The sequence below is a fragment of the Fusarium subglutinans genome, assembly GCF_013396075.1.
Source record: "Fusarium subglutinans strain NRRL 66333 chromosome Unknown NRRL66333_c0000068, whole genome shotgun sequence".
Taxonomy (NCBI): Eukaryota; Fungi; Ascomycota; class Sordariomycetes; order Hypocreales; family Nectriaceae; genus Fusarium; species Fusarium subglutinans.
The window spans coordinates 223,252-241,935 of NW_023502131.1; the positions used below are offsets into that span (position 1 = coordinate 223,252).

Here is an 18,684-nt window from a genome sequence, read left to right on the forward strand (position 1 = left end):
TGTAGGTTGATGGAATAAGTTGATATGTGAGATATCGATGATATCGATGATATGAAACCAAAAACGTCGCCGTAATAGTATGAGATTATGCAAGCATCATCAAGTGCTAAGCTCAAGGTATTCGAACTGGGGTTGGGGTAAGAAGAGAAACAAGAGAGAAAGACAGAAGCCTAGATCGAAAGCAGTTGAGAGAGAAGTGACACTGTTGCGTGAGATTCTGATCGGATTAGATTTGGTTCATCAAGGCTTTAGTTGGTAACGGAGGCGATATCAGGATAGCAGGTGATAGAAAGCGTAAATGAGAAAAGAATGTATGGCAAAGGCGCTTTTGGTGTAACCTCAACCGCGACTATCTTCAACGAATGGATGGATGTGATAATATCGACGTCGAATCGGCAGCACAGCGCGGGACGTTAAGGGAAACAGAGCAAGCCCTCAAATCAAGATCTAACACCTCCAGAGGAAACAAGCGCAGTTATAAAAGAGAGAAGAAGAGGCAACAGAAAATGGTTCAGGAACCAAGAACCGGGAAGGGTGTGGCATCATAGTTATCAGCTGCTGAGTGGGTGTGTTCCTCACTTTCAAGATCTGATGGTGGGCGATGGAGTCGAGACGGATGGGATGGGACGGAGACGCGGAGAGCGGCTGGGTATACCCTTGCTAGCATGGCCCAAGATTAGCAATGACTGGACGAAACAGTAGCAAATGGCGCGGCCGTTGAGAACAGCCTTTTGGGCCAATTTCCCAAGGGCCTCCTGTGACGCTGTGGTGTCGTGATGGATGGTCAACGAACGACTTACAGGACATCGCGGTCCACCGTCTTCCCGGTCCTTGGCTTGCACCAGCTTGCAATCGCCCACTTTTCAGGTTACCCTGTTCGGGATTAGCCGGTGGAGATCACGCCTCAAGCACCCCAAGGCACTTAGCGGCCCCACCCCTCATTGTGTTGAAAGGCAGCCAATGGCACCCAAGAGGTACCTGTTTCGAGTACTTTCAGATACAAGCTCGGCCCAATTAGGCCAAAGCCGACCTTGTTTCATTCAACAGGCTTGCCTTTAGTACCTTCTACCTACTACCTAGGCTCTTCGAGTTAACAGCCGAGCCGTCAATAAAACGCTGCCTCCATCAATTGCTTCATTGAAAGAGTGAACAAAATTCAACTCCCCTATGACAATGACCCTTTATCTCATAGCCCAGTAAGGCTGCTACAATTTTTGAATCATCTCCACCTCACAACCTAGTCGTATCTTTCTGAGACGGAACGCATAAGAGCCGCGCCTGTCTCTCCACTTCCCACACAGACATGCTTTTTCTCAGATTGCACATTACAGGGATTCTGCTGAGCGGCTGATTAGTAGCGGGCTTTGTGAGAGCATGCAGGCTCGGCTGGGGGCTGCCACTGGGTCTCTATTTCTACCCCTGCAAGGCATCTAGATCCATGTGAATGAGGCCTTTTGGATGGACACAATATGGTGATTACCACATACATACCTGTCGCTGCTGGTCTTGTGCTCTCAGCTTAGGAGATACCCTTCTGCTGGCAGATACCGTTTGATCAAACGAGTGGCGTGACTTCATCCACGAGAGGGCTTTCGTTAAAGCATTCGAAGAGAGAGTATTGCCTTGTGAATGGGTTTTCCCTCGCAATCTTCTGAGAGCAAACCCTTGTCTCCCCTGCGATGCACATACCAGAAGCAGGGAGACTAGCAGGATGGTTATGTTGTAAGCCATCAGCGATACTGCATGCAACTCTGCCTCCAACCGATGCCATGGTCACACGTAGCTCAATTGGTGTCAGTTCTGCATCATCACCACTCGGAGTCCATGAAATTATTGGTCCTGGGAAGGGGCCAATCTACGTTGCCTTATACCCTGGTCTGTCTCAACAGATCTTTCTTTGCCCTTTGACTTATTATCAAGGGCCATTGCCTTCTTCAGCTGCGCCTCGAAAGCCCCCATCAATGCCGTGTCTGATGACAAAAGTATATGTTGGCTGTGATATTACCGACAAGTCACCCATGTCGTGGCACACCGACTCACCAATAAACTCTGCTCTGTCTCAGGAGACGACAATGCTATGTATGTCTGCCAGCCACTCAGCCCCTAATTATTTCAGAGATATTCTCCTCTACCAACGAACCTGAGCTTCAAACCGCAACAAGAAAGGTCATACCCTGACTTGTGTAAAAGTTTTCGGGCTATCATCCGAGCTTCTAATTTAAGTCTCGTGCAACGTGCGTTAACGCCCATGATGGCGACATCATCCAGGGTCCATTTCGAGTCTCAGAGCACGGAGAGTGAATTCTCTTATTTTCTGGAGGCCCAAGTGTTGCATTGATTGTTCTGGAACATTTTGGCTTCTCATTGAAGGGTTCTCATATCTGTTTCTGGCATATGATTGAGAGCTTTGCGTGCATATGCACATCAAAGCAAAGACCTCCAAGTGGCCTTTGAATTTGCTGCAAATACGTGGAAGTGATTTGCAAGAATGGCCGTTGAGGTGTGGGCATCACTTGTTCGTGGAGTTTCATTAGCCGTCAGATGTCTTGCAGATTTGCTAGCAGTATGGTTAATCATAGGCTTCAGTCGCCCGTTCCGGTCCTGGCAAGAACTCATATTACTACTGGAGGGTCCTTGAGTTCAGGTATTTAGAATGTTGAGTAGCCGAACTTGGGTTTCTCTCTGCCTCATACACTTTCAAACATTGACGGTGATTTATAAGCGTTGCGGTTCCCCATCGGCATGCAAAACAGAGATCTGCTGGCAATCGTCCAGCAATGGGATTTAGGACTGTCCAAGGCAAGCGATGGTTGCATAGCACGAAATGCGAAGCCTGCCAGTGCATATGTATGCCAGCAAATAAAGACAACCTTACTGTCCAACAACTGGTCAGATAATAGCTCAGAATACTATACTAGCTCTCGATCAGTCGCTTAGCAAATCGGCAACGGCTTGATCAGTTTCAAAGCCATGCCAGCTTCTTACCTGGTCGGTAGAACTTGTGGTTCACTATAGCCAGGCAGGGTCATAATCCGTGATCGAGGATGGACGTATTTGCGGATACAATCTGTACCAGCAGATACTTTCATAAATCCTCGTCGTCCCTTTACTCCTTTGGAACATACGCTACTGTACCCGGACACCAACGCCGAGCGGTAGGACGAGTCTGGAAATTAAAGAGATTAAAACGCTCCACTCTTTTTGTTTATCGTTGTTGGCAAGGTTCAGCTGAACAAGCTTAACAGGCCAGATCATGGGTGCGTTAACCATGGATGCCATCACGTCCAGCTTGTGCTCGCTCTTCTCGCCAATCTTGTCACGGGAAGATCAGTAGCCAAAGCAGAGAGACGCGCACCCCCTGTCAATCTTGTTTCCCTCCATGAGACTGGGAGAAGCAGAGGCGAGCGTCTATCACGGACAACGTTGGGTCAATACCGATATCCAATATGGTGAATGTGAAGATGGGTCTGACGTTAGCTTATTGCCTATGTGAAATTGCACGTCCCCCATCATCCTCAACATCTACTTGGTTGATCGACGTGTTCTATAGTCTGCAAGCGAGGTGTGAAACGAATGAATGGCCTCGCCATGGGTATCGTTCCACCATTCGAAAGACCCAGTGCCGGTGAAAGATGTTGATCTAGTTGCAGTCTCTTGGAGTATCATTTATTGCTACTGGGATGTTCTTGATATCGAATCATCATCAATATCCTAGGACCTGTTACACGCACACGAAGCGCAGAGCATCTGTCATACTCTCATCATCTTACAGAGCCAGCGTGTTCCTAGGTGTCCCCAGGTGCAACATGATCATGTCTTTGACTTCCAGTCCAAGGCTTGTAATAGTCTCTGATACTCAGCTCTAGGTTCAATAATTGACAAGCCCTCACTCACACCAACCCCATGCTGGTAGACCTCACCGGCTTATTGGCGATGAGATTCCCAGCCACGTGCGGTACTGGACTTGATGGACCGAAGAAACAAGGGCTGACGCGATCGATTATCGAGCAATCTGTTTGAATTTTCTCTATCCTTGTCCATCCTTACTTGTCAAGCTTAGCGCCTCGCTGATATTACCTACTTGTGATTTGCCGATTTAAACATTATTATAGAACAGCATGGCAGCACATGCACAAGTTGTCATCGTAACATCCGGATGTGTGACGCGGAAAAGTCAATTCCTAGCTCCGACCACCTCCACCAGCCGAAAACCTGTCCATCATAAGCTCATTGGCTCGAGCTGCATGTAGACCGAGTCGAGTTCATGCAGGGAAATGTGTACCAGTTGAACAACCAACATTTCTATATCAACGACTCGAAACTAGCTTATCCTAAATCATGGGCATATCTTTCTGGCTCGCGTCGATCTTGGCGAGAATGGCGCTCATTAGATTCAACCTGAGACGAGGGCCAACCTGCACGAGCTGGTGTATCGTTGATTGCTGAAATCACACACAATACCGGACGGACATCGACCTTCATATGCTCATGACCTCAGGTTGGCTTCGCCAGTCGTGAAAAAGGCTTTTCTTTGCTTTGTTTACATGACCTATTTTGGGAGCTCATTATTGCGTTTTGTACACCTACCTCACATCCACACACACTCCAACCAAGAAGCTTGAGTTCCCCTACCAATGGTTCGGTCACAAGTATGGATTCAGTATATGGATGGATGTTACTTAGGGCACCTCGTATGTCAAAGTCGTTCAAACACATCTTCTAAATACATAAATAAATAAAATTTTAGCTAGTGTAACTGTAACATTCAATACGAGGTCATATTCAGTATGTGTGTCTCGCAAGGTATCCATTGGTGGTGGCAAAGCTACTAGCTGTGAATCATTCTCGAGAGTTGGCATAAACAATATCATTTAATGCCTATTACACAATGCGCAATCGCAACGCTCCATTATCGCTTGGCCACTCTGGTTGGAACTCTATCACCGTTATATCTCGGTTGCACAGGCGCCTTCCCGTTCCTACTGCTGCGCGGCATCTTTGATGAAGGAGGACTCTTCTTTTTGCTCTTATTCGTGAGCGTCAACAGTGTGCTCAGAGGCAAAAGCATAATCCTTAACAACGTTTTGAACGGGAGGAGGATCACGGCGGTGAGTGATTCCACCGTCCACACAAACATGTTCTTATGTGATGCACTATTCTTCGCGGCACTCGCAGCAAGAGCGATAGCATCATCCAGTCTCGCATCGACCCCTGAGAAGCGCGACTCTGTCTGAAATTGGAGAAGTGTCGCCTTCTTCTCGTAACGACGAACAGCCCTATTCAGCGCGTCCAATTCCGGTTGAATTGCGTTACGCACATCGCGTGCCACAACGCTGTCCTTCTGCTTTGCTTTGCTAATTTCCTGCTTTGTTTCTTCAGCAGACATGGTTTCTTCTGCTGCGAAACGTGACTCGAGTCGTTCCAGCCGCGCAAGTACGGATTCCAATTGTCCCAAATTCTCACTACCTTTCTGGAATCTGGATGGCCCTCCTTGTACTACCCGTTGTAGGTGAAGCGTCCTCGATTGAACCAGCTTTATCATGTGGGATAGAACCCGAAGCTCGGCTACGAGAAGGAAGATTGTCAAATTATAATTGGAAACAAGACCCTCGGAGGGGCGACTGAGCTGTGATCGGATGGCGTGCAAGAGGTATGCGCCGAGGAGTGGAAGAATGAAACACGAGGCTAGGGCGATTATTTCATAATAGTATAGTTCCGCAAGAGCTTCTTGTTGCTGGCCTGATGATTTCGTATCCTGCAATTCCTCAGTCGGTTCAGTCTGGATTTCTTGGTATTCCGGTACGTGATCAAGCGGCGAGTGAGGCGCTGGCATGTGGGTGCTCAAGTCGAAGTCGCTATCATCGTCGATAACAATATCGGCTATTGACTCGTGCTGTATCCGTACCTCCTGTGCTGAATGATACCATGCCCTGTCCAGAATAAGTACATGTTCTCGAAAGTTGCGACAGGGGAAAGCAAAGGATATGACCTTACCATGGCTGTGTCACAGACCAGTGAAGGAAAATGCCAGCCAAGCCCAACAACATAACATCCGTTACCACGGCGTTCCCGTTCTTGAATAGAACACCAGATATAGCCGGAAGAAGAGCAAAAGCCAATGACAACGATGCTAGGGAAGATGTTTCTCCAGGAGAAGAATGCTCAGTGCTGCTAGGATCTCGAAGCTGGGGATTAAGAAGATCTCGAGCTTCGCTAAGACTATACTCTGAGAAGTTTGAGCTGCGACGTGGAGGTATCGTGTCGAAAGCAGGCGGTGATATATGTTGACGCCGAGAAGCAGCATCCTCAGCGACCGAGACGGTCACGGCACGGCGGAGTCCATGGCCGAGGGGCAGGGCACTGAAGCTGGAGCTGGAGCTTGTCCCGGTAGCGGGTCTCCCGGTGGCGGACGACGCTGTATTGTCGTCCGTCATGGCCGAAGCTCAATTGCTGAAACCGCTATAACCGTTTGTGCAGGGCGGCGCTCAGTGTTGACGAAGGGCCGAGCTTAAACTATGTCCAAAATTAGGGAAAGAAAGGCGGCGCATTGGGCCAAGTCACGCGACAAAGCTCCCCGAGACGCGGAGAGTGAGGGGCCAAGGAAGACGAGGGAAGAGAAGGGCATCAGTCGAGGGAACGAGAACGGAGGTAGGTGATGAAAGCGTGCGTTGTGCAACACTTAGAGGCAGTTGGAATGTGGTGGCGATGAGCTCATCCAGAGAGTGTGACGATGTGAGTTGTCTTTATAGACGTCACTTACTACCTAAGAAGCTAAAGTGACCTACAGCATTGGAGAGTGAGACCGACAAGAGGGAAGCTCTTGGCTGTTTTCTGTGCAACCTCCAGCACTTTAGGTATACTGTAATTTAGCGCTGGTATTGGTACTGGTCCTGAAGTTGACGCTGGGCTGGCCATCGAATTTATTACATGGAATACGTGGAGGTTTTCTTTGGCCAGGTTCCCTCCGTTCAACTGGGAAAGCTGGCCAGTTGTAACTAAGGTAACTTATAATTGATGTGGCAGAATGGCTACCTAGGCTAGACTAGTGAGTGGCATGGCTTTGTTGTGATTTGACAAACATCTGGATACCTATGTCTTAATAAGCTAGGTCTTGTTGGGCCGTGTCGATCAGCATGCAAGGGAAGCGGGAGATCGAATTGAAATGTGCTTGAAGGTGTCATATTTGGTATGCTATGGGCAGCCTGCTCTACATAATGGAAGATCTTTTTGATCATGGTGCATGCATCTGGGCGTATTGGGAGAAACCCTTATGAATTATAAGGACCTTGTATGCCTGTGAGTGAAGGGCGGATCTTGTGCCATGTCTGATGTCAAGCTACGGAGTATAAGGATAACTAACGCAGGCTGAATTCATGTAGGTACCCAGCTGTGGATAACAAAAAAAATGCTCCGGAACGTCCAGTATCTCTATTGCTGGGATAATCACGGAATAGTTCCATATCAATTTGAGTGCTTTATGCAAGAGCCCATTCAGGCCCGGAAGTCGGTATGTCCGTTCAGGAGTTCTGTCTAGAACCGGGAGACGATAGAATCGAGGCCGTCCGTCTCTTCAGCAATGTGACGTCAACGTTCAGCTGATGTCAATAATGTCGGGTAGTTCCAGAGATTCAGGGGTGCAGAAGATCAACTCCATCACAAGAGTTCACGTGCAGCACGTCTTTACGATAACAACCCATACACTATCATGCAAGCGAGGCTGACTAGGGTAGTAAATCTTTCTTCCGTCGTAACGATCTCGAAAATGTGCAAGGGCAACTAAATTCGAGACGTTCGTCCCAACTTGAGACAGGGGCTATCTCAGGTGGAATGACTCCGACAACTACAAGAAACCTGACATGTTGTCATGCTCTTTGGTCAAGTAACTGCAATAATTGCTTCCAAGATCTACAAATTCTCTCAAGATTATGTATATGCAAGTATAGGACGATGAGGAAAGCAGAAAACGGCCTCGCAGTTGAGGACATCGCTACTCTGTACATTACATGGATATTCAACCAGCCATGAACTATGTATGTACGAAGATGCCTCGTAACTCAGCTCAAAGCCAAACATCAATTCCCTGGACAAGGATTCCCAACGCCCGCACAAATTGACGCCCAGTATGTCGTCACCCAAGAGACTGCGTAAACCCCCTGTAATGAAGCCGTCTCCTGTCAAAGAAAAAAAGACCTTTTCAGGGGATGGAGACTAGTTTGCTGGGGCCCAGAAGCTCGGGAGCCCCTGGTTCCAGGTTTTGAAGATTCAAGATGAAGATTTGATGACGAGAACAGAGCGCCAGGTACCAATTAGCACACACCCTGCATGCTTCAACGACTTACTGGATGTCAGAGATAGCCCAGATAGGAAAGGGAAAAAGAAACTGGAGAGGTTTAGGCTCCTGTTTTTTGCATGGCCAGAGGTCTCGATGTACTCTTTAAAGTAAATCTGGCTTTGAGTGATGAGACTCGCTTACAATAAAGCAGCTGTCTTCCCCCGGGTCTCGCTCGTTCACCCGTTGCTTGAAGACACCGTTACAGAATAAAAGAGCCTCATCTATCGACATCATCAGAACCATTCAAGAACTTAATCAAGGAGCCCTGTTGTAAGCTAACAGCACAACTACCGTCCGTTATATGAGGCTAATTCATCTAAGGCTTCAAGCGAGCGCAAATCTCCGCCTGTTGACCAAGAATTCCAATCCTTGGACCGTCCGGTGATACCGGCCAGGGAAGAGAAGAAAAAGAAAAAGGAAACACGATCAACGTTATAAAGATCAAAGGGCTTGCGAAGCCTTCTTTTTCACCCTTTCATTAGGCCTCTCCTGGTTTGCTCAAGTACGACGAGCAGCCGTCGACTTCGAGGGTCAACCGTCCAATAGTGTTTCGACAACTAGTCGCAAACTCCGGCAGCCCTACTGATAACCCGTCCATCTCTAACAAAAGTCTCCTGCAAGATTTTGTAAGATTCAAATCCTTTCCAACTGAAAACATCCACATATCGAGCAAGGCGAGCTGAGAGAACTCAAAATCACTTTCGTCTAAGGTAGGTAGGGGATCTCCTCCACTTAGGCTGCGGTTCAGCACTGAGGATGCTGGCTTCCAGGGCATCCAGCAGCCCATCATCCACTAAACCCCCTGTCAAGCTCTCCCCAGCCCCCGGCCGCAGCCGTCATTGGCCCACCGTCAGCGAATTTCCCCTGGGCGACGTTTGGTCCCTTTATTGCTTCTTTTCTTGTTCGCTCTCTCCTTTGCCTGTCAACGACTCGAGCAATTCTCTTGCCCGCTGCCGCTCGACGATCAATTACTACGAGATCGAGGCCGATACCGTACACGACGACGATTTGACAGACGCCACTGCCTTCAATCCTCCGTTTTCTCCTAGCGCTCCCGATTTGAGTCTAGCAACAGCTGCGACGCGCAGTTGTCGCATTCCTTCGTTCTCTTTCCCTGCGTCTGTCTTCCGCCAACACCGGCTCCGTGCACAGGCAATTAGCGCCCAGCCTCACTCCCCAGAACGTAGCCAACAAGTCGACGACTGCTTCGGTCTCAATCTCGACCTCGATCTCCACCTCACTCACGTCAACGTGGGAAGGACCTCGCCATTTCTAGCGAGCGCGGTCGTCCTGGCGGCCGTGCCGACAACCTGTTTCCAACGGATCCCCATTTCGCCCGACCGTCTCCCTCCAACCCCATACCGGCCGCCGTAGATGCCCACGGCAATCCTCCAATACTGAGCCTCGAACCCCCAAGTTCCGCCTATCCCGGAACCGGCTCATCTTCTGGTCAAGCCGCTGTTGTTGCTGCTGCTGCCGCCTCGAATATCCAGCGCCAGCCAGCTCGACCCTTTGACGATTACCAAGCAACGACCTTGCATCCTTCGCCATTTCGACCTCAAAAGGCTGCTGGGGTTGCTAATCGTCCTCGTCGGTTATCAGCTGTCCGTCTCTGGAATCCTACAAATTCGACGCCTAGGCCTCATACCAAGCCCGAATCATCGCGTAAACGTCGTCCCTCGACCCCTCCACCACCATCAATTCCCCTTAAGCACCCGACATTCGATACCCGAGTACCGGCCGACCCCATAGGTTCTGGACCTAGTGATTATCCTCTTCTTACGCTTTCCGAACAGCATCAGATAAGGCATTCGTTGACGCCTCGTGCAAGCCTTCAGGTTGATAGGGCCGGCAGTAGTGATAGGCGCATAAGTCTACCGAATTCTGTGCGCGCTTCTTACGACGAGAAAGGGTCTCGCAGGGGTGCAGTGTCCGCCGAAGAACCTCGCCTTAGCAGGGACCTGTTTGCTCAGGAGACCGTGGTGGAAAATCTAATTGTCAAGATTGACAAGGGCAAAGGGAAGGCTGTGATGATGCCAGAGACCGACGATCCTATGCCTTCTTATGGCAAGGATCTGGAGCGTGGTCCTGAGATCATGGACCCGCGGATTTCTAACGTCTCGGCTGGAGATGGAATAGGATCCGCTCTATCGACGACAAATTCTTCTATTATGGGTGAAGATGTCGAGCCCGATGCAGCCGGTGAATGGGGTCCTCAGCACCCTTGCTATCCCCACCTCAACCCTCATGTCCCCGTTGACTCACCTGAATATGTCAACACGCGCATCATTCGAATACGCCGCGACTGGTTGATCAAGGGCGATCTTGCACCGACATTTTCCAACCTATACCCAGAGATTCTGGACCCTGCTGGTCTATCCGAGCAAGAATTCCGCCGAATTATCGAGAAGCTTAACGGCGAGTTGATTCCTGCGTTCGACCCTTACGGCTTGCGGAACATGATCGATACTCTCCTCGGACTCGTCACTGGTTGGGTGTGGGATGACGTTGGCCTCACTGGAATCAAATCTCGACTGAACCGTCTCGAAAAGTGGATTGAGCAATGGAATCTTGAGATGGAAAAAACCATTGGCACTGAAGATGGTGCTATTCCACCCAAGATCTTGCCTCTGCGGCAAACAGGCTACATGACTGTAAATTTGCTCTTTTTTCATCGTACTAGGGAGGTTACTAACGTATTGACAGCTCGACATCCAGATTCCTGATCCAGAGATTGCACCAGCTCCCAGCACCACGAACCCCAATGATTCCAGAACCGCCTTGCCTTTGGAGCCTCCATCCGCTGTTGTTTAAACAGATAAACTGTCACTTTGTGACACCTTTCTTCGACCGATTGACTGACCGACTCTTGGTCAATTCCCTTTGAACTTACTTTCTTTAATTCCTTGACGACGAACGAGACAGCTCCTCTGATGAACAGGACGTCTCTTAACGAGTTGCAACAAGCAGTCTATACCCTCAGACTTGCGGTTATTCCCTTTTATCCATTTTGATACCACTACACATCGCGCGGCGTTTTTTTTCCGGATTTGTTTGTCCTACATGAGAAGCCAGCTACTCATTTCTAAGGACTGGTTTGAGTGTTTCCATACTCATCTTGGAGAGATGATAGGTAGAAAAGCTGAGGCGATGTTGTCTAGACAAACCTGGATCAGATCCAGGACCTACCTCTTGCTTGGCATGACTCGCTCTGGGGATGAAGATGAGAGTGTTGTCTGCTTGGGAGGCAATTGTTTTAATTTGCGTAATTGTATCATCATGTACTTTGATATGATATAGATATCGGTCTAAATGCTACTAATGTAAACCAATTGCTTCCTACATGGTTTATTGGTGGATGGTGTAGTAACGACCTCGGATATCCGTTTCTGCCCGTCTTCCGAGGACAATTCAAAGTCCGCTCTCTTAACTATTTCGTGATGTCGGTAATAACGCGGGCGGTCTTGAAACTGCCAAGCTACCAGGACCCAACGACACTTTGACGAATGATACCACTACTGCCCATGTTGTTACAAGAAGCAATATTTGGTATATAACCGACCATCGGCACCGTACGTACTCTCGCACTTGATCTTTCCAAGGACCAAAAATGGCGGGAGAGCCGTCAAGACTGGAGAATGTCGATTGAGGAAAGGCAGAAGCCTCCAAAAGGAGCAACTGGCTGGTTTAAGAAAGTGCTCAATCTCATACTGGCACAATATCTGGTCATTGGCTTCGCTACTGCTTGTGTTTTTGGATATTTTTTCCCATGCAAGTTATGGTTCTCTCTCGCCACCAAGACAAGTGCTAATACCCTGTTCACAGCTGTTGCTCAGCATGGAGGCGTCATTCGTTCAGAGTATAGCATCCTATATGGCGCGGTCGCATTCATTTTTCTCGTTAGTGGGCTGCAGCTATCGCCAGGGAAGCTCCGAGAGAATGCGACAAATTGGAGATTACACATTCTGGTCCATGGGGTTAGCTTTGCCGTTATCCCGGCCATTGTGCTTGGTGAGTTGTGTCTCTGCCGTAAAATATTACAACCCGAGCTCATATCTCTAGCCATTGTTCATATCTCTATCGCAGCTGGGGCTCTCAGGTCTCAAACACCTTCGCCTCCGATCCTCATCGGCCTTCTTACCACTGCCTGTCTTCCAACCACTATTGCGTCTAATGTCGTAATGACACGGGCTTCGGGCGGAGACGAAGCCGCTGCCATTATCTCTGTCGTTATCGGCAACGTTGCTGGCTCGTTTCTATCTCCTCTGCTCACATACGGATTCTTTCCAGCTGGGCATCCTGAAGCATTCGACAGCTGGCGCCCTGCTGATCCGTCCACCCTAGGACATATGTATGCAGATGTAGCCAAGCAGCTATGTCTCAGTGTAGTCTTGCCCCTTATTGTTGGTCAAGCTGTACGTTGGAGGTGGGAGGATCGCACCGTCAAAGTCCTCAATGCTCTCAAACTGGCCAAGGTCTCAACACTGTGCCTTGTTCTGCTCGTATGGACGACCTTTTCTGGAGCTTTCGGCACCGGAGCATTGAAAGACTTATCCTCAAGCAACGTCCTCTTTCTTGTCTTTATGAACGTTGCGTTATATGCTCTGTTCACAATCATCTGCTTCTTTCTCGCCAGACCACCCGGGCGCCTTGTTGGAACAGTGTCTTCATCCTGGCTAAGGCATGTCTTCAAGCGCATGTCTAAAGAGCAGACAATCGCCGTGTGCTTTTGCGGGGCGGCCAAAACAACGAGTTTGGGTATACCGCTAGCAAGTTCAATGTGGGCGCGTGCGGATGATATAACAAGGGCCTATATACAGATACCTGTACTGCTGTACACCATCGAGCAGGTGTTCATGGCTCAGGGGCTAGTATACGTCTTTCGCTGCTACATGCGGAGAGGAAATAAGGAACGTGGTACCGAGGAAGTAGAGCAGGGTACTACCCGAGAACAATGTTCCATCGAAGTACAAATGCAACCTGATGAACCCTCGAGGCAGGCCATTGATGAGGATGTGGAACAGAAAGGGCAGCGATGTCAGTAAGGAAATTCAAATGTGCTAATTTGGTGTAACGTTAGCCAAAGCTACAAAAAACAGAATACCACAATGCGTACAGAGAGTAGGTAAACCAACTCCAAGGAAACACATTCTATACGGGAAGGGAATAAGTCGCACGTTTTCATTCATCTTCTATTTTCCAATTCGATTGCAATAAATTTATCGGAGTATCATTTTCGGGAAACCGTAATAATAATCATGATCTTCTTCGATTCGATCATTCTCAGGTCTGTCCGGCCTTGACACCATTCCCATTTACAACATGCTCCTCCTGCTTGATGAGACTATCAAATAAGGGCTTTAGATGTTGAGCGCTCTTCTTGGGGTAACGCTTCTGGTCATTCTCGTAGTCGACAAAAGTTACGCCGAATCGAGTCTCGTAACCCTCAGCCCACTCAAAGTTGTCCAGCAAAGACCAGGCAAAGTAGCCATGGACATCCACACCATCGAGTCTAGAAGCATCGGCCATCGCTCTCACGTAATCGTCATAGTACTTGACGCGGAAATCATCTTGCAGGATCTTCTCTCGCGGCATGTCATTCTCACCCTTGATGCTGGTGCCGTTCTCGGTAACATAGATTCTAGGGAAGCCATAACGCTTGGAAATCCAGACAAGTAGATCACGGAAGCCTAGGGCACATGGTCGCAACCAAGTAGACTGGGTCTCCTCGCCAATACAATCACCGCGATGGTTCCAGAAGTGCAGCTCAAGATTACCAACATAGTCTTCAGGAGCAGCGTCTCCCTCCCGATGCTTGACATAGTTGGCAGTGTAGTGGTTCATGCCATAGAAGTCATTGGACCCCAAAACAAGAGCCTTTTCCTCGGGGGTAAAGGTGGGAAGGCGGTCACCGAGCTGGGCGCGCATTGAGGCTGGGTAATCTCCGAAGTAGATAGGGTCAGCGAACCACGAGATAGCAAACTCGATCTTGCGTTCGGCAGCCTCAACGTCTCTCGGGTCCTTGGGGTCCCACGGGTATGTGGCGTCGCCATTGAGGGTGATACCAATCTCACCGCCATTCTTGGGTTTGAATTCCTCACGGTAAATCTTAACAGCACGGCCGTGGGCAACAAGAAGGTTGTGACCAACGATCCAAGGCTCAGTAGAAGAGTCGCCAACATCGGATTTCTTGCGGTCAGAACAGCGACCGGGTGCGTTAGACCCTGTGCTGTAACCCAGAATGGCTGAGCACCAGGGCTCATTGTGAGTGATCCAATTCTTGCAGCGAGGGATAGACTCGAAAACAACACGAGCATATCGCTCATAGTCAAGAGGAAACTCCTCTCGGTTCAGGAGACCACCGTAGCGGCGGTCTAACTCATCGGGTACATCCCAATGGAAAAGAGTAATGAAGGGCGTAATTCCAGCTTCCAGGAGATCATCAACAAACTTGCGATAATGGTCAATTCCGGCCTGGTTGACGGGATCGTTTCGTCCACCGAGAGGAATGATCCGAGACCAGCAGAGGGAGAATCGGTAAGCCTTAGCGCCAACTGATTTCAGAAGAGCAATATCCTCAGCAGTACGGTTGTAAGAATCACAGGCGGTCACACCAGAACTGCCGTCTGCGATCTTGCCAGGCTTAGCGCAAAAGGTATCCCAGTTAGCAGGGCCACGACCATCCTTATCGATAGCACCTTCAATCTGATACCTATCTTGATGGTCAATTATCATCACTCGGTGATAGTGGGAGTTGGGATTACTTACGATGCGGTGGCGAAGCCCCATTGGAAGTCCTTGGGGAGAGACATTGTGAATCAGGCTGACTACCAGCCCTTCAAGTGCGGACTGATCTGAGTCGTGGTTCGAGAGAGCTAGTTATCAGGCCAGCTGAAACGAAAGAAACAAGAGTTGAAGGCCACAGATTACAGGTGAGTGGAGGAGGAGGATGTTGGATTGGAAGAGAGGAAGGAGAAGATCATGTTTCCCTAGCATCACAGGACACTCTTATATACCCCAACCTAGAACATGGGTTGTCGCTTTTCGTTCCACTCATAGCTTAGACTCTCTCCTCTCGTGTCAGCTACAATGCACGGTGAAACTGATGAATGCTTTGGGTAGGTAAGTAGAAGGGATATGCCTCTCAATGACCGTGTTTGTACTTCGGACCGTCATATCCGCGGCTGGATCATCTGCCCCAAAAGCTGGGGTGGGGTTGACAAAAGCTGTTCTTTCACGACACGAAAAGACACGAACGCCAAGGTAGGGTACCTTCCTCAGTCGAATTGGTAGGTTTATCACGCACAGCAACTGCCAGGGATCCATTGCTCAGGGCCATGCGTGTCTGCGCCTGCAGCTTGCTGATGCCCTGGATGTCTCCCTCAACCTCCCTGGCACACACCACTCTTAAAAGGTAAAAGGCAACCCCAGCCAATGCGGTTGCCCCATGGGGGATTGGTTTCAGGACCCTTCCAGATTGTCTTGCTGTTTACTTCCTCCCGTCCTTTTACTCCTCTTCTTTTTTCCCTCCTCTTCTTCTCCTTTTTCCTCATCTCATTATAATTTTCCGGAAACTCACAATTGCCCAATTCTCGACAAAAGGTCTGGTAAAACAACATTTCTTGGACACTTAGCTCTTTTTGTCCAACCTGGACCTCCGTTTTCGTCAGACGATTCCCGCTCATATGTGCCTACTCGAGCCTTCGGCCCGCCTCTCCGGCGCCACGACAGCCCGCTATCGCCAGAACTTCGGCACGCTCTGTAATGACCGCTACAAACTTCGCCTCACCGGATGAATCAAATTTTAGTTGATTCCCGAGATCTTATGCTCTGCACGTGGTGTCTCGGCCTCGACATCCAAGGGTCCTCCCACCCATTGTTTACTATTGTTTAGGCTGCATTGTGTTTCGGATGCTGTGCTGTAACTGTGATCCTCGTTGCTTCTCTAGTTTGCATGTGCCCGCCCTCTCGCCCTCTCCCGGTTCCTGTTCCCACTCTATCAAACGGTCCGGACTGCATTGCCCCGAATTTCCCGGGCTGTCATGGCTACTAGGCCCGAAACACCAGTCAAAGGTACTAACGGAACGGTCCAGATATCCGGTCTCCCCATGCGGCTCAATAACAGATTTCGTCCTTTCGCTATCACGATATATCCATGCATATCTGCTTATCTGTTTATGTTAAACAAAACCACTGTGCCAAAAGCCCTACAAAATGTAAGGACCCTACACTAAGGGGCCTAAGGCAACAGGGCTTATATTTTGTACAACAGTTTATCCTTTGGTTTCCTTAAACTGGAAGCTTCTCCTAATTCATCAGCATACAAGGATAATGGCTCCGATATTCATTCACATGACAACGCAGTTTCAGAAAGCATGGTAGTACAATCTTTTCACAAACTATCTAATATGACGACCGAGATTGAGCCAACATGTCATCCAAGTGCCATGTGGTTGTTGAAATCGCTGCGAATATGCATTTGTCAACGCCTCTCGTCGTCGTAATTTTAGCAGGGGCCGCTCATCATTATTCCATCCGTCGTCAGCTTTCTCGATGTTACACAAGGCACAACTGAGCCCAGTTCAGTCAGCAGTACTTCCTAATTTCCCACAGCACCTGCCTCCAAGTCGTCCCTGTCCTGTAGCTTTCGCTTTCCGGGGTTCGACATCTCCACATCTTTATCTTCTTCCGTCGGGGCCGTTGATTCGTCGCCGTTGGAATATTCGACAATCTCCCATTCGACCTTGACTTGGCCATCATGAGATTGTTTGACACCTTGGCTTCGGCGCATATTACCTAGGCGCGTTCCTTCGACCATGCCATCAAACCACGGAACTCCATACGACTGGCGCAATGCAGTGTTCCTACCAACCACTGCCGGGGACTGGCCTGCCGAGGCTTTGTCATCTTCCTCTTCTGGGATCAGTCCCATGTCTTCCAGATCTCGCAGGTCCTCCCTCAGCAAGCTTCCGAGTGTCAGGTTGATGAACTCGGCCTCGGTATGCGGGTTTTCGGACCAGTAGGACAGTGGTGTGCCACAGTAGCCGCAGAAGTGACGTTTTGAGTATTGTTGGCTAGGGTGTGTATAAACTCGTCGAATTAATGCGTGTGTCTCGTCCGGAAAGAAAGAGTACGTGGTACTATGATACCATGAAAGCGGAACTCGGATGTAGGCGGCCAGTGGAGTTGCAAGAGGTATCTCTGTTGGCAGATGTCAGATCATATGCTTGATACTCACGGGTGTGTCTCTGAAGGACATCTCCGACTTACGATGTGCAGACTCGGTGTTGAAGAGAACCTGTGCCTCATTGATGCCATGCTGAGGAACAGCAATTATATAACGGTTGCGTCCGCATTGGCAGCCGCCGCGCAACGGCCTCAGAGTGCTCATGGTTGACAGAGAGATCACCCGTTGACTCTGTAAAGTGTGTATCAGTTAAGTCTTTCAAGACAGGAAGCACGAATGTTTATGTTTGGAGGGAGGGGAAAGTTTAGGTGATGAAGTCGAAGTGGTTGTAGTGAAGGGATGGAATTTGTTTGGTGATCAGCAGTTCCCGCCCACCTTCTCACCTCACGTCTGAACGCTGCCCAAACACGGGAAGAGCTCCAGGTGGCAGGCAGGACCCAGTAGGTGGGCAGGCAGTGACGACATATTCCAGTGAGTTCCCGCTAAACGTAGAGTTTCCACGACTCTCTAGCGCTTCGTGGGGGTTTCTAGAATTATGCCAGCCCCACTGGACAGCTGAATGCCCCTCTTTTGACGAACGGACGAGTTGTTGGCGAGATGGGCGTCGGTCTACCCTATAAACTATGAACAGTTGAGTATACCTGTGTTCAGAAAAAGGTTTAGGCCCTGATCTAATCGATTTATCCGTTACAGTTGATCTGTTGTAAAGTAAGGCTATTCCTAAAAAGGTTAACTTTTAGTAAGGAATATAATAAATAAGGGATTTTTAATCTAGTTAGTAGTTATATAATATACCTTCTTACTATAAGCCTTATAAGGTTAGGTTACTATAGCTACTAACTTAATTTATATATATTTTTTACTATATAGATATTTATATAAATAAAGTAATAAATATCTATTTTTTTAACCTAAGGCCTATAAGGCTATAAGACTAACCCCTAAAGTAATAGCCTAAGACCTATAGTTAGTCTTTATAAATAACTAATAATACCTTTAATAAGGCCTATAAGGCTTATAATAATAGCTTTAATAATAAATATAATAATATAAAGGATTTACTTATAGTAAGGCTACTTTATAAGGCTATTAAATTAATTAAGAATAGGAAAAAGGTATATTTTTCTTATTTCTTAAGTTTAAGGAATATTATTAACTTTAGTAA

The 18,684-nt window shown here is 48.5% G+C and overlaps 5 protein-coding genes across 5 annotated transcripts; 2 read left to right on the forward strand and 3 right to left on the reverse strand.

The window, feature by feature from the left end:
- Positions 1-4,909: 4,909 nt before the first annotated feature.
- FSUBG_6555 (uncharacterized protein) lies at positions 4,910-6,434 on the reverse strand (the record flags this gene model as incomplete). The annotated part of the gene is made up of 2 exons (XM_036684766.1): positions 4,910-5,930; positions 5,995-6,434. 2 exons carry the CDS (start codon positions 6,432-6,434, stop codon positions 4,910-4,912), a joined length of 1,461 nt encoding a protein of 486 aa, XP_036537990.1.
- Positions 6,435-9,088: 2,654 nt separating this feature from the next.
- Positions 9,089-11,146, forward strand: FSUBG_6556 (uncharacterized protein; the record flags this gene model as incomplete). Its single annotated transcript, XM_036684767.1, has 3 exons — positions 9,089-9,702; positions 9,750-10,986; positions 11,039-11,146. 3 exons carry the CDS (start codon positions 9,089-9,091, stop codon positions 11,144-11,146), a joined length of 1,959 nt encoding a protein of 652 aa, XP_036537991.1.
- Positions 11,147-12,513: 1,367 nt separating this feature from the next.
- On the forward strand, positions 12,514-13,377 carry FSUBG_6557 (uncharacterized protein; the record flags this gene model as incomplete). The annotated part of the gene is made up of 1 exon (XM_036684768.1): positions 12,514-13,377. One exon carries the CDS (start codon positions 12,514-12,516, stop codon positions 13,375-13,377), a length of 864 nt encoding a protein of 287 aa, XP_036537992.1.
- Positions 13,378-13,615: 238 nt separating this feature from the next.
- On the reverse strand, positions 13,616-15,144 carry FSUBG_6558 (beta-glucosidase; the record flags this gene model as incomplete). Its single annotated transcript, XM_036684769.1, has 2 exons — positions 13,616-15,044; positions 15,101-15,144. 2 exons carry the CDS (start codon positions 15,142-15,144, stop codon positions 13,616-13,618), a joined length of 1,473 nt encoding a protein of 490 aa, XP_036537993.1.
- A 1,787-nt stretch (positions 15,145-16,931) lies between these two features.
- Positions 16,932-17,723, reverse strand: FSUBG_6559 (Mss4; the record flags this gene model as incomplete). Its single annotated transcript, XM_036684770.1, has 2 exons — positions 16,932-17,533; positions 17,603-17,723. The coding sequence occupies 2 exons, from the start codon at positions 17,721-17,723 to the stop codon at positions 16,932-16,934; spliced, it is 723 nt and encodes a 240-aa protein (XP_036537994.1).
- Between the last annotated feature and the right edge of the window lie 961 nt (positions 17,724-18,684).